We start from the raw sequence: 13,848 nt of genomic DNA, 5'->3' as shown, positions 1-13,848 counted from the left end.
CCTAAAATCTGGAGCAGCTCCCTTTGACCTCAAAGGGAGCCAAGGTCATCTTGGCCTAGAGCAGAATTTAAGCACTTTGGTGTAATCACTGTATTGGTGCATTGGGTATAAGAGTTTCATTTCCGCTGAGCAATATCACTGTCACATTCAGGCTCTGGCTAAGACTTTTGAGAGTTACCCAGTGACCCCCTTTTAAGCTTCTGTATCTTCCCCCTGGAGCCTTTGACAAGGCTTGAAGTCACTTTTCCAGCTTTGAGTGTTGCCTGCTTGCTTCTCTGGTTGTAGCTCCTTTGGTTTGTTAGCTACCTTTGTGACAAAAGGGAACTAGATTTGGAAAGCAGTCAGAAAACTACAGATTGCAATTGTTTTCCCTGCCAATAAAGGCAAGTCCTGCTGAAGGTTTGACAACTGTACCTTGTCACAGAGGAAATCCTTGATACAGGAGAACAAAGGAGCATTTATCTTCATCATGTATTATGCTCCAATTTTCTCCATTATCTGCCAGTTTTAACTGTGTGTGTAATTTCAATAGTTTTGCCAAGAAACAATAATATAAGACTTAACATGTTCCTATTTTAGTCTTTATGAATATACTTTTACTGAGAGGAAAACCTATTATTGTAGCTAGATTAATTTCAAGTATGTTAGGGGCCAAAATTGGCATGATGAGATTTATGAGGTTTTTTTATATCATTGCCGTTTCCCAATATTTCTCCCTTTGTAGTTGACACATTGACCCTATCTGATAGCACATGCCTCATTCTGTATCTGTAGCCCATTCTTTCTCTACTAAGAAGAAGAAGGTATATTTTATTATCTTTCCTCTAGCTTCAAGATTAGTCTTTGTATTTATCTGAGTTTTTGTGGATTTGTGTATTTTTGATAAAATATATTTTAAATAATGCTGTTTTCCTTTATGTTATTGTAGTCATTGTGTATTTTTTTTGGGGGGGAATAATTTGCTGATTAATTTGCTCTGTATCTGTTCTTATGTCTCCCCAAGTTTCTCTGAATCCTTCATATTCACATGCCTAAATTTTTCCGTTTGTGACATAGTTAGAACTTGATCATTTTTTTATTACTTTTCTACTCTTCTTTTAAAGAAAAATGACTCTGAAATGTTATTATGATTTATCCTGAATTCCTTGGACCATTCTCCATGGTTTAGTGGTCACAGACAACAAAATCATGAGCCATCTGTTTAGGGAAAATGGTTATTCAAAGACACTAATGTGCTTATTTGATTTAGCTGTGTAGATTGATCTTATTAGGATGGTCTTACCTTTCCCTTTTCCTTCCCCTTTCCTTTTCCTGGATTGGAAGTAGGTAGAGAATATCTTCATATATATTCAGGACTAGTTCCTCAATGTCTAGTCTATCCATGTTATATTTACATGAGTCTCCCTTAAGCACATATTCTGTACACAAGTCTCTGTAAGCCATATATGGTGTTCTTCTGAACAACCATATTCGGCTCAGTAGTGTTTTGTCATGGATTTGCATTTGCTTTTGGAACTAAGGGAGATTTACCACTACAAACACTTGGGTAAGATATTTTTTTTAACTCACCTCTTGTGAGAAAATTTGATCCATTTCCCCAAACTCAGATGACTCTTTTGCACTGAGTCATTTGTATCAGAATTTATTCATGTGCAATTATTGGTATGCTGCATTCTAGTATTCTGAAGTCAATTCTTTTATGTGTGCATTGTTTTCTGTTCTTCTGTTCTTCCACCACAGTCTGTCTAATACAGAATTCTGCTTGCTGGGAGTACTCAAAACTAAATGCTGCTGACTGACTGAAATAGAAGAGAGAAATTGGAATTAGCATAATAAGAAGGATAAATATAAATTTGTCAGAAGAAAAGGAACAAAGACTGATCCTGGCAAATAGAACCTAGTAAATCTAAATGTATTTTTGATTAAAAGAGTGAGGAAAAAAATGAAATTAGAGAACCCAGGTAACATCTTGTAGTTAACAGAACCAAAAATATGGTTTATCAAGGGACATCTATCTGTAAAGAAAAGTCATTCCAGATTTTGCCTTTTTATTTTATACATTATAGAATTATCAAGTCATTACGGTAGTAATGACTTGCAATGACATGACCTTTGCAATTATGCAGTACTTCACATCCATTAGTTCATTTATCCTCTGAAAGACCCTGCAATAGACAGAGTGGGGCTCAGACAAATGAAGTGACTTGTTAAATGTGACATATTTGGTGAAGCCAAGTCTTAACCAAGATCTTTTGACTCCATGGTCAATGCTCTTTCAATTCAATTAAATCCAGGAAGCATTTACTCCACTATGACATACTCCCTAAAATAACTGGTTTATAATCTTAGACTTTTTGAATGAGAAGGTATTTTAAAGCTCATTTAGTCCAGCCCTCTCTTTTTATAGATACAAGGATATTTCAGCCTAGAGATTGAGTTGGAATACAGAATCTTATAATAAAAACACTAATATCTAGCATTTATATAGGATTTTAATGATTACAAATCACTTTATACATGTTATCCTATTGATTCTCATAACTACCTTAAGGTAGGTTAGATGTTATTATTCTTATTTTACAGATGAGGAAATTAACATAGAAAAGTTAAGCAACCTGTGGGGGTCACATAGCTAGTCAATGTCTGAGGCAGGATTTGAAGCTCAGGTCTTGCTAATTAGAAATACAGTATGCCATCTGGATGCCATTGTTATCTACAAAAAGTAGTGATAGCTTCATCATACTTTTCATATTTTTTCAATGCACTTAAAAAAAGAACCTTGTGAAGTGCAGATAGAGCAATTACTGCCCCATTTTATAGAAAAAGAAATGTAGGATCATAGAGATTAACTGATACATAAGTTCCAGATCTAAAATCTCAGCTCATATCATCTAACACCAAAGCCAGTGCTCATCCTACTAGAATGTTTCATTTTCCTATAGATAGCTTGTATTCTGATTATAAATTAACAACATTTAGACTGTCTTTATGTTTTGAAAGCTTGAGATGAGCTTCCCATAGAAGCTACAACTACACAATTATGAATTATGTATCCCCTCCACAGTTACCAGATCAGAGAACTCTATAGCTTCTTCTGGTATCTTCAGCACCATGAGAGTAAGAACAGTGCTTCACACAACCTTAGTATCTCTTTTAGAGCTCAGCACCATGCTCTGAATATAGTGGACACATCAATATGGTGGACATTAGACAATCATTCTGACGACGAATCATTTGAAAAACAAAGCCCTATTTAACTAATTCAACGGTGCTGGGTTAATGTTCATATAATTGGTGATAAAGGCAGCAGTCTATAATTAATAGGAAACTGACCTCGGAGCCAGGGAGACTTAGGATCATGTCTTGCCCCTGACATTATTGGTTGTATGTTTCTGAGCAAGTTATTTCACCTTTTAGTTTCCTAGGCAACTGTAAATTGCATAACAGGTGCAAAATTTCCTCATCAAGAGTTCCCTATGTGGATGAAATCATGGGTCTGGTCACAATGTCCTTTCTCCCCCCCAAATAAGGAATATGTGAGCAGAAAATAATGGAAGCATATTTTAAAGTAATGTATTATAGTTGGCACTGCCTTCCTGCCATGATACTGACTTATATGCCCACCCTATAAACTGGAGAGGAGAGATCTCAGATGGTAAACTATTCATGGGAATCTGTTGGTAGATGAACTCTGAATCAGATTCAAAGCTTTTCAAGGGTGTGAGTACACATTTCTTATATATAATGTAAGTAGATAACAGATTCAAAAGTCCATTTGAAATCAGAATAGAACCGACACATTCATCAAGTGCAAGGGATATATAAGTAGATAATAGATGTGATATAAGTAATAAGTGGGGATATGTTCACTTTCTAAAAGTACTGTAAAGACTGCCATGTGGAGAGAGAGGCTTAGTCCTAAGATCCAGGAGCAATGAGTAGAAATTACAGTGGCCAGTTTTAGCTTCCTAATAAATACATTTGTTCTCATTCACTTACCAAGAATCTCCTCCATATTATGTATCCTCCACTGTTGTGAGGATAAAAAGACAAAAATGGAGTTGATCCTGCCATGAAGACACCTAATATTTGGGGACATGCTGATAAATGTTTAGCAATTGGCTCTCCAGGGGGAAAAAAAGCACACATGACACACTTTTAAGTTTAATCTACTTTATTAACATTTTCTCCATTGCTTTCTGAAGTCTAGAAATAAACAAAACAATCAATCATGTTCTGATTTATAGCATTTGCCAATTTTCCAGGATAAATGCTGACACCCCTGAAAGACTCACCACATTAACAAAAGCTCTTGGGAGGATGTTCAATAATTTTTAAGAGTGTAGAAGTGAGACCCAAAAGTCTGAGAACTGCTGCTTTAAGACTTTGAATGATAATAAACCATGGCTTCCCATGGTAATCTTTCTCACTTTGGGGGAGTACCTATTGTTGGGAAGCCTTTTTTTCTTCTTACCTAAATTTGTCTTTGTGCAACTTCCATCTTCTGCTCTCAGTTCTGCCCTCTGGGACCAAGCAAAGCAAGTCTGATCTCTCTTCCACCCTTCAAATATTTGAAGATATGAAAATATTCCACCCTACCCTCCTCTTTTCCAAAAGAAACATCTCCAGTTCCTTCAAATAGTCCTTCTGTTATATGAATGAGAGGTCCTGGTTGATTCTCCTGGCCAGTCTCTAGCTTATCAGTATCTTTCCTAAAATATATGCTCTAGATGTAGAACAACCAGGCAAGAGTACAATATGACCATCATCTCTAACTTCTTGGAAGCTATGCCTTTCTGAGTGAGGCATTTCTAGGCTGCCATATCACACTACTGAATCTTATTGAGAAGTTGTCTAAAACCCCAGATTTTTGTCCAAAAAACTGCTGTCTGGCTATGTCTCCCTAATCTCATTCTTGTGAAGCTTATTATTTGGAGACTAGATGTAAGACTACCTATTTATCTTTATTAAATTTCATTCACCAATATTGTCACCTGTCCAGATTTTCTTTGATTCCCAATTTTGTACTCCAGTGTAGCTATCAGGCTTGTGTCATCTGCCAATCCTGCCAATTCAATAAAGACATAGCCTGTGCTTTCAGCCAAGTCACTGATGAAAAAAGTTAAACAGCATAAGAATAAGTTACTCTCCTCAGATGTTTAGATAGAAGATGGGCATACTAGAAGTCACAATACAGCAGGAGACAGTATAAAGCAGGTGCGTCTTAGACCCTGTTGAAGGGGCTGAGCACTGAAATGGCTAAACTATGGCTGTCGCATTCATAACACATGAAGCCCAAGGACAGCATTATATGTAAGTTTTTAATGACCTAAAAGTATTACTTGTATAGATAAGGAAACCAAGAAAAAATTATATTTTGTAGGGTCACATATCCTATCTATGCCAGAGTCAACACTGGAGTATATTTTCTCTGCCTCTAGGGCCATGCTGTCCCTAAAGGAAAGCTTTACACTTAAAGAAACTTATTAAAGAACAGAAGAATAAGAGGAATTAAAGGATTATTTTAATCATTGTTAAAGCCTGAGGAAATAGAGTATCAGGCTTGAATATTACTCTCTGACTTGGGGATGTTTGTTGTTTGGACAAGGAAAAATTTAACAGTCATGAGGATGAAGGGCCATATTGTGTTTGTTACTAGAGTCAAAACTTTGGATGAAAGCCCTAGCAAAAGCCAGCAGCCCAGAATGACCTTAGCTCTGTTTGATGAGAAAAGGAACTTTCCTTCCAAAACCAATAACAAGCTATCATGGGAAATATGGCTCACTTTAAAAGCCAAAGGAAAAGAGATTTTACAGATTGGTTCAGTTGAGATGCAGTAGCCTTGTCTTGAGTCAGACTAATGTTGGGAAAAGATTCTGTGAGCTTTGCCGGACTCTCCCATATTCTCTCCTCCCAGTAAGAGGAAGAGAGGTGGGGATGGGGAGAGAGAGGGGGGGAAAGAAAAAAATAGAGATAGGGAGAAGGAATGAGAATATATAACTTTGACCCTTCTTGTCTTAACTTTTGGGTCCACTTTATCAGACTAACCATTTGGATCATTTCATCTCTTTTTCTAGCCCTGAAAAAAATTACAGTTTCAGAATCTGTCACTTCCTCCTCCACTTACCCTCCCCACAAATCAGCTTCACTTGTATGTGAAATACTGAGAAGAGGTCAAAGTCACTATATTCTGACATACAAAAAAAAACACCCACTACCACCCTCAGGAGAACTAGTAGAAGCTAACAAGCCTTGTTGGGGTGCCCCATTTATCTTTCCTGGTATGTCTTCTCTCACAAATCTTTGTCTCTAGGCTGTCTGGTGCTCTGGCTCCTTCCGGTACAATCTAGGGCTTGCCATTACATTCATCCTGTAGGTCAATATGGGTTCTGGGACCACAACAGTAAAGGTATACTGACCTTGCCCAGAAGAAGCGAGACCTCCTTTGTATGCCTCAACTTTAATTTTGTTTTGTCTCTCTGAGAGACATAGTGCAGTAGAAAAAGTGCTTCATTTAATGTCAGAGAACCTGAATTCCAGTCCTTTCTCTGTCACTTATTAACTGAGAAACCTTGAGCAAGACACTTAACCACTGTGGTCCTCAGTTTCCTCATCTGTAAAATGAAGACGTTGGACAAGATGACCTTTGAGGTCCTTTTCAGCTCTAAATCTGTGACCCAATGACACTGCTCATTAATCATACCTAGGGTCGGATGGTTAGATAAACCTGACTTGTCAGAATAAAGGAGAACACGCCATATTTAGGTCCTGCCACTCCAAATTGTATTGTCTCATCTTTGAGGTTTCTGAAGCCTTTCTAATGAACTCTATAACAGAGAACATTGAAACAGAAAAACATAGCTTAGGAATTTGATCTATATTCATTCAAAGGCCATTCAAAGCACTCTTAGGACTTTGGCCTCTAACTAAGCATCCTGGCTTTATTTTGCTAAAAGAAATGATTACAGCTCAAGTGAAAGTAGCATGTAGGCTCTGGGCTTACTCTTCCAACTTATACTTGCCCTGTCAGGTCTGGCCCCCAGAGCTGGCTACTACTTCCCTGCCTTAGATTTCTAGGGGTTAAGGTGTGCTTTTATAGTGCTCTAGCTCACAAGCCCTCGTCCAGTGTATTTTCCTCACTTGATAAGTTCATATCTCTTCAGCATTATCAATATCAATGATTAACTCTCCAGTTTATTCATTGATATCTCAATATCATTGACAATTTATTAAAATCAATTAGCTTTTAAAAAGGGCTATTTACTGAAAAGAAATAACAAGACTCCAAGTGTCAAAACCTTTGAAACCAAGAAAACAATCTTATCTCCTCTGGGGAGAGAAGGCTCAGACTTAAAAGTGATTGATTCAAACATTCCTTCCACTAAGGTAATTTTCATGCGCATTATAGCTGATGGAGAATTTATTCCCTTGTTTGCAAGAAACTGTGTCAGCTACCAAACTGATTCCCTGCTGGGCTGGGTCAAACAGGTTACTCCTCAGCCACCTTGGTTTCTTCAAACTCTGCTGTGTACTGCAATCATTGGACTGCTAATGGTCCTTACTACCTTTCAAAGTTCAAAACCTGGTCCGTTCTAATACCCATTCACCTAATATCAGGAAAGAAAACACACCACAGAAACAGAACAAGAGATACCATGCGTTCACAGCCATATGGAGGCCCTGATAGAGAGATAAGACCAGCCAGTGCTGCTGCCTTTCTCCTAACCCTAATATGAAAGCGGGTCTTCCTCCTCATTTGAAAGCTCTCAGGGAAAAGATGAGCTTTTGTCTCTTGTTGTCCTTTGTATGCCTATGAATTTTTCATCACCACATAGTAAATCCACAAGAGTCACAGAATACTTCTGCATGCTCAGAATTGAGAAGCACCATCCTTCTATTAGGCTCCAGAATGTATTTCCAGAAGTAGGTTGAATAGCATCCATATGAACTTGAAGCGGACAGAGAATACTGCAAATATTCCAAGTACTGGACTCCCCAAACACCCTCCCTCTTGCTCTAATATAATTCATTGCCAACATTCAGAATTCTCAAAAAGTTCACGTGTAATTTTTGTGAAGAAATAAATAAAATAGATAAAGGGTCCCCTCCCTTCTTTTGGCTGCCATCAACAAATAAGCAGTTTGACAAACATTTATCAAAACCTTACAGTGTACAGAATACTATGCCAAGAACTGGAGAAGATACAAGTCTAGGTAAAACACAGTTACTTTCTTCACAACATTTATAGTCAGCTATGAGAAAACGAGCTTTTTTTTTTCAGTTGTTTTATTTTTAATGGGCACCAGACAGCATCTCGTAGAAGTGTTCTGCAGTCATGAAGATGGGCATCAAGTGGTCACTTATGCGTCTTCGGTTATGTTCTCCAACCCCTTAGCCTCATAATAACGACCAAATCCAGAGATCCTCCTGTCCCTCTCTGATAGATTCCACTGGTATTGATTACGGACAATTCTTTTTTCCTTGCCCCCATTGCTGAACTTTTGGATGAGAGCTGTGCTAATTCCCGGGATCGTTAGACATACACCCATATCGGCCAGTCCCGGCAGGATTTCGAACCACATCGCTGCAGGAGGCTCGCGGCCACAGACTGTAAGTCACTGCTGATAACTACGCCGCGCTCGTGCGGTTAAGGTGACTCAACTTTTTTTTTTCCTTGATGAAGGGGAAGGGAGAAACAGAAGCAGGAGTAAAAATCTGTGATTCTATCAGAATGGGGGTAACTTCTGTTGTGGAAACTCCCTCCCCAAGTACTGATAATCAGCTCCTCTGTAAATTTTAGTTTTGCATTTTGCCTGGGCACACTGAGAAGTGAATTCCACATTGTTATACAGGTAGGTATTCCTCACTTTATTTGCTACATCACACTATCTCTCAAAATATATGACTATAATTCATGAAAAATGTATTGGGGAAATGAAAAAACAAAGGGCTATGTGTTCTCTGTGAGTGAACAGGGTATTATTAACAGGGGATCTGGGAAGGATCCATGGAAAAGACAGCATGTTGGTGATGGCTAGTTGAGTCTAACAAGGCAGGTAGGGATTCCACGGTTAAAGGGGGGAGAAGGAAAGACATTCTAGGAACAAAACTGGAATTGGGGCAGGAAAATACAGTGAATTTTAGAGAAACAGATTTTAAGCCTGGGGTGGATAAAGCATTATAAGTATAGAAGGTTCTAATATAAATATGTTGGAATGGTAGAGGGGTGTCTTGGATGCTACACAAAGAACTTTGAGCTTTACTCAGGAAGTAATAGAAGTCGCTGAAGATTTTTGAGCAGACATATAACTTGGCTATATATATACATATGTATGTATATATATATGTATATATGTATATATATATACATATATATACGTATATATATATATATATATATATATATATATATATATATATATATATATATATATATATATATATATATATGGAAGATTAGTAAGTGCTATGAAGGAGAATTATAAAGAGGAGACAAAGGAGAAGACTTTGTATCTTCTTCAGTTGGAAAGCTGTTTCAATTGTCCAGAAAAATGAGGGATTATACTAAGGGAGTCATAGTAGAGAGAAATGTATGTAACAAATGTTTCAGTGGTGGAATTTACTGTGTTTGCTAATAGGTGAAGTGAGGGAGAGGATCCTGTGGGATCCTGTGAATGGTGGTTCCCCTAAAAATAATTCAGAAGTTGGAGTAGGTTTATGAGAAAAGACAATTGCTATGGTTTTTGACATGTTGAGATTGAGATGCCAGTAGGACATTCAGATGGAATTGCCTTTGAGGGTTGTTAGAGAAGTGGGCCTCAGGAGAGGAGACAGAGTTTGGGGAGTCGTTTGCTTGGAAGTGTTAACAAAAATGGATGGTCAGGTTTTAGAGTATTGAAAGAGAAGAGAGCCACACACAGAACCTTAGGGAACACTAACATTAAAGGGTTGAAAAGAGAAGGAAGAGCCAGTAAATAAGATGAAATATTAGACAGTTGGGAGAACTGGAAGAAAGGTTTATTTTTGAAGCTGAGGGAGGATAGAGTATCCAAAGAGGTGGGGGTGGGGTGGTCAAAAGACCAATGCTGCAAAGAAACCAGGCAGGATGAAAACTTTAAGAGGGTCAGTGGATTAAGAAATCAAGTCACAGGTAACTTATGAGAAAGTGAATTCAGTGGTGTCTTCAACAGAAATCACATTGAAAGGGTTAAAGAGAGTGTGTGGGAATGAAGTTTAAACAATAAATATAAACTTTCTTTCTTAAAAAAATTTAGAGATAAGGAGGAGAGAAATAATGATATGATAGCTAGAAGTGGTAAAGGGTGTCAAGAATAGAGAGACTTGAGCATGTTTGCAGACAGAAAGGAGCCAGGAAAGAAAAGATTAGGAGAGGAAATATGTGAGGAGCTGGGAAGTCAGGAGGCAGGTGGGAGAGTCACCTTGGATCCTGGGGTACTGCCTCCTGGCAGCAGCCATGGTTCCCTTCTGTCCTGGTGGCCCAGTTCAGATAGCAATAGAGAGGAAGAGAAGGAAGAGGAAGAGGAAAAGCCGGAAGAAGAAGCTACTGTGCTGAGTTTGCTCTGAGAGAGGCAGGAGGCCTATTATTTGCTCATTTATACTGTGAAGAACCTGCTGCAGCAGAAGTCCCTGCACCAGGCATTTGGAAAGAGTAAGATTCAGTCATCATGCGACTACTCCTTTTTCTCCTCTTCTGCATCATCCTCTTCCTCCTCCCTCTATCCTAATGTCTCTATTTTTCCAGCACGAATGTAGAGAGCTTGCAGTCCTTCACCAAACTCCTGAAGAGGTGGCCCATTGATAGTGGATCAATTACTTTGTGTAGCTGACTACTCCACTATCATGGAACCACCTGGAAGGGCTCTTGACAGCCCCTTGGCCAGGGGACTTGGGCTTCTCTGAATCCTTATGCAGGGGCAAAGATACCCAGGAGGGGCTCTTCAGGATTTGGAAGCCGATGGCTGGACATCTGTGTGGTTCAAAGCCTTGCAAAGATCGTGGTGACCATTTTTTAATCTACTGTTGATAATTTGGGAGAGTCGAATTCTGTTAATTTGGGTACTTGGCAAAATTTCACCTGGAAACGACTTGTCCAAAACAGATTCTTCTGAATATAGAAATATTTAACTGAAATGACTCAGGTAGATTCTATGTGTTCTACAGAGTGTCTATTGCCATGTAAACAGCAGTCTAGACAAAAGTCTCAAGATGGCTGACTGGTGGAGGAGTTAAAGTCAAGTATAGGTCCTAGAATACTAATTGCTACAAGTAAGTCTGAATTAAGTGTAGCCAAATTATCTCTTCCAGGTCCTAACCCTGTAGAGAAAAACTGACTCAATCAATTGGTCTTTTCTAGATAAAATCAAGCTTAAAAACCACGAAAAAGTTGGCACAACTTAGCAGAAAGCTAAATGTCAGAGGCACCTCTGGTCATATAAACAGTTCACATACAATCTCTTATTTGAAAGGAAAGGGAATGTTTCCAAATAGTAATAACTAAAGTAAAACAGACATCAATGCCTTTAGACATTACAACTCTTCTGATCAACTCAAATGTTCACGATATATCTGGAACCCTGAGTGTGCATTCCTGTGGAGCTAAGGATTTAAAATAGCTGTTAATGGAGTCAAAAGATATCTTTTGTACGATTGAAATAGCTTCCATTAACAAACTAACAGTATTACTTACAAATGGGCTACCCTTTACCTGCATGGACCACACCTTCTATAGAAATTGAAAATCTAGAGCACTTTTATGTCTTCAGTCAGAATCAACTGCAAGGAAAAATTGTGTTGTCATGGAATAGTTATTGTCTCACTTTAATTAGATTGATAAAGTTACATAAACAAACTCTCTGACTGGAGCCCAGAGGAATTATTTATGTGAAAGTGTCTTTTTGGAAACAGTGGAAGAATTCTCCTAAATCCTGATTGAGAACCAAGAAACTATTTGGGGTACATATTCAAAAGATTATGGAGAAGGAAAATGTAAGATTGATGGTGCTCCTATTGGTGAATAAATGTATTATGAAAATTGAAAAGAGAGGCTTGGGGGAAGTAGGCCTAAACCAATTATGTGGTTCAGCAGCAGTCAGGATTGGAGCTTCAAGAAGCATTTGATAGGGATAGCAAAACTGCAGTATCTAGCTATAAATGTAACAAGACGTGTCTTTAAAGATTAAGTAAGAGAACTTCCATTTCTTTTGACACTGAACAAACTTCATGAGTCAGTGTTAGAGGTCATTGCTATAATGTCTGTGAATATGACTGGTGATGTGTTGTCAGGATGAAGAAGAAGACTCCAGGAATATGTTGCAACTTCTGGATTGTTTCACACATATTGAAAAGGCATCCTGGAAGATGCTTCTGGATCATCTCAGATTGATAGCTTATCATGAAGCTAAGATGAACTGCTGTAATTTAATGGTTTGTTTCTTCCCTGCATTGAGACAAAGGCAAGAGGCTTTGCCCCATAAAAACACAAGCTTCACAGAGTAGAAAGAACTTGAGACTGCCCTACACTTAAAAAAACACATAGAGATTCTTCATTACTTACTCCAGTTATGAACCGTGACAGGTTTCAATGCTATGGAATCAATAATTTGTTCCCTGAGACAAAATCTCTGAATTGTTTTCTGCAGCAACCTCATATATTAAATTTGAGTGGCCTGAGGGGTCAGGAGGGCATAACCCAAGCAAAGTCAGATTACATAGCCTCCTGAGAAATCCCCATACTGAGAATGACTTTATTAAGCATTTTCTCCTGATAAAATGGTTGAATAGCAAAAGTCCATCTACAAAGAATGTAAATTTCAAATGTACTTGACAATGCTGACAAGAGATTCTCCAGTGTAAGGAACAGTCAATCTCAGAAATTTATAAGAAAGTGTTAGTGTTTTAATTGGAAACCTAGAGCATGAGCTAACATAAAAACAAACAAGTTTGATATAAGCATTTGAAAAAAGGTTTTTTGTGTAATATCCTTATCCTTTCTTTTATCTCCTGATACCCTTTTTTTATTTGCAATGCAAATGTTTCTACAGATGTTATATTTTAAAACATTAACAGATTCCCATATTAACATTTTTACTATTTAAATGTACAAACATGAAATATTTTTCTAAACCAAAAGTTTGTGTATATTTATATGAGTACACATATGTATAGTTACTTGGAAGGGGGCATCAAATAGTTGTGTCATAAGACATATATGTCATGAGGCCAAAATTGGAATTTACTACAAAATATTCCCCTTCTCAGGAGATTTATAAAGAATAGGGTGAAAGAGTAATTTGTGTAGGAACCTATGCCTGAAAGGACACAGAATGATAATTTTTGCTTGTAACTTACCCAAATAGGTATTTCTTTCCCAGTCTCTGATTCAGAGATCAGTCATGACACTATAAAAACATATTCTGACTGAGTTGTAAATAACTGACATTTGCAATTTCTTGGCTATTTAAAGAATTTTTTGGCTCTTCAGATTTTGATATTGGGTCTTATTTTCTTAATTTCTTTCATCTTGCCAAAAATTCAAGAACTGGCCACAATTAACTCTAAGGGCTTGTTCTTTTCTTTTCTTTTCTTTTCTTTTTTTCTTTTAGGCAATTGGGGTTAAGTGACTTGCCCAGGGTCACACAGCTAGTAAGTGTCAAGTGTTTGGCCTGAGGCTGGACTTGAACTCAGGTCCTCCTGACTTCAGGGCCAGTACTCTATCCACTATGCCACCTAGCTGCCCCTAGAATTCTATATATTAAAAAAATATAGCTTGGCATTTAGGTTACGCATTCACAGAATTATACATATATAATGAAGTGCTACCCCTTTTTC

At 37.8% G+C, this 13,848-nt stretch overlaps 1 protein-coding gene across 1 annotated transcript; it reads right to left on the bottom strand.

Annotated features, from left to right (window-relative positions):
- Positions 1–8,360: 8,360 nt before the first annotated feature.
- Positions 8,361–8,582, bottom strand: LOC110196432 (NADH dehydrogenase [ubiquinone] 1 alpha subcomplex subunit 1-like). Its single transcript, XM_020969663.1, has one exon. It carries the CDS (start codon positions 8,580–8,582, stop codon positions 8,361–8,363), a length of 222 nt encoding a protein of 73 aa, XP_020825322.1.
- Between the last annotated feature and the right edge of the window lie 5,266 nt (positions 8,583–13,848).

The sequence above is a fragment of the Phascolarctos cinereus genome, unplaced genomic scaffold (assembly GCF_003287225.1).
Source record: "Phascolarctos cinereus isolate Bilbo 61053 unplaced genomic scaffold, phaCin_HiC Scaffold_9;HRSCAF=440, whole genome shotgun sequence".
Lineage (NCBI taxonomy): Eukaryota > Metazoa > Chordata > Mammalia > Diprotodontia > Phascolarctidae > Phascolarctos > Phascolarctos cinereus.
This window is presented reverse-complemented; position numbering and strand designations above follow the sequence as displayed.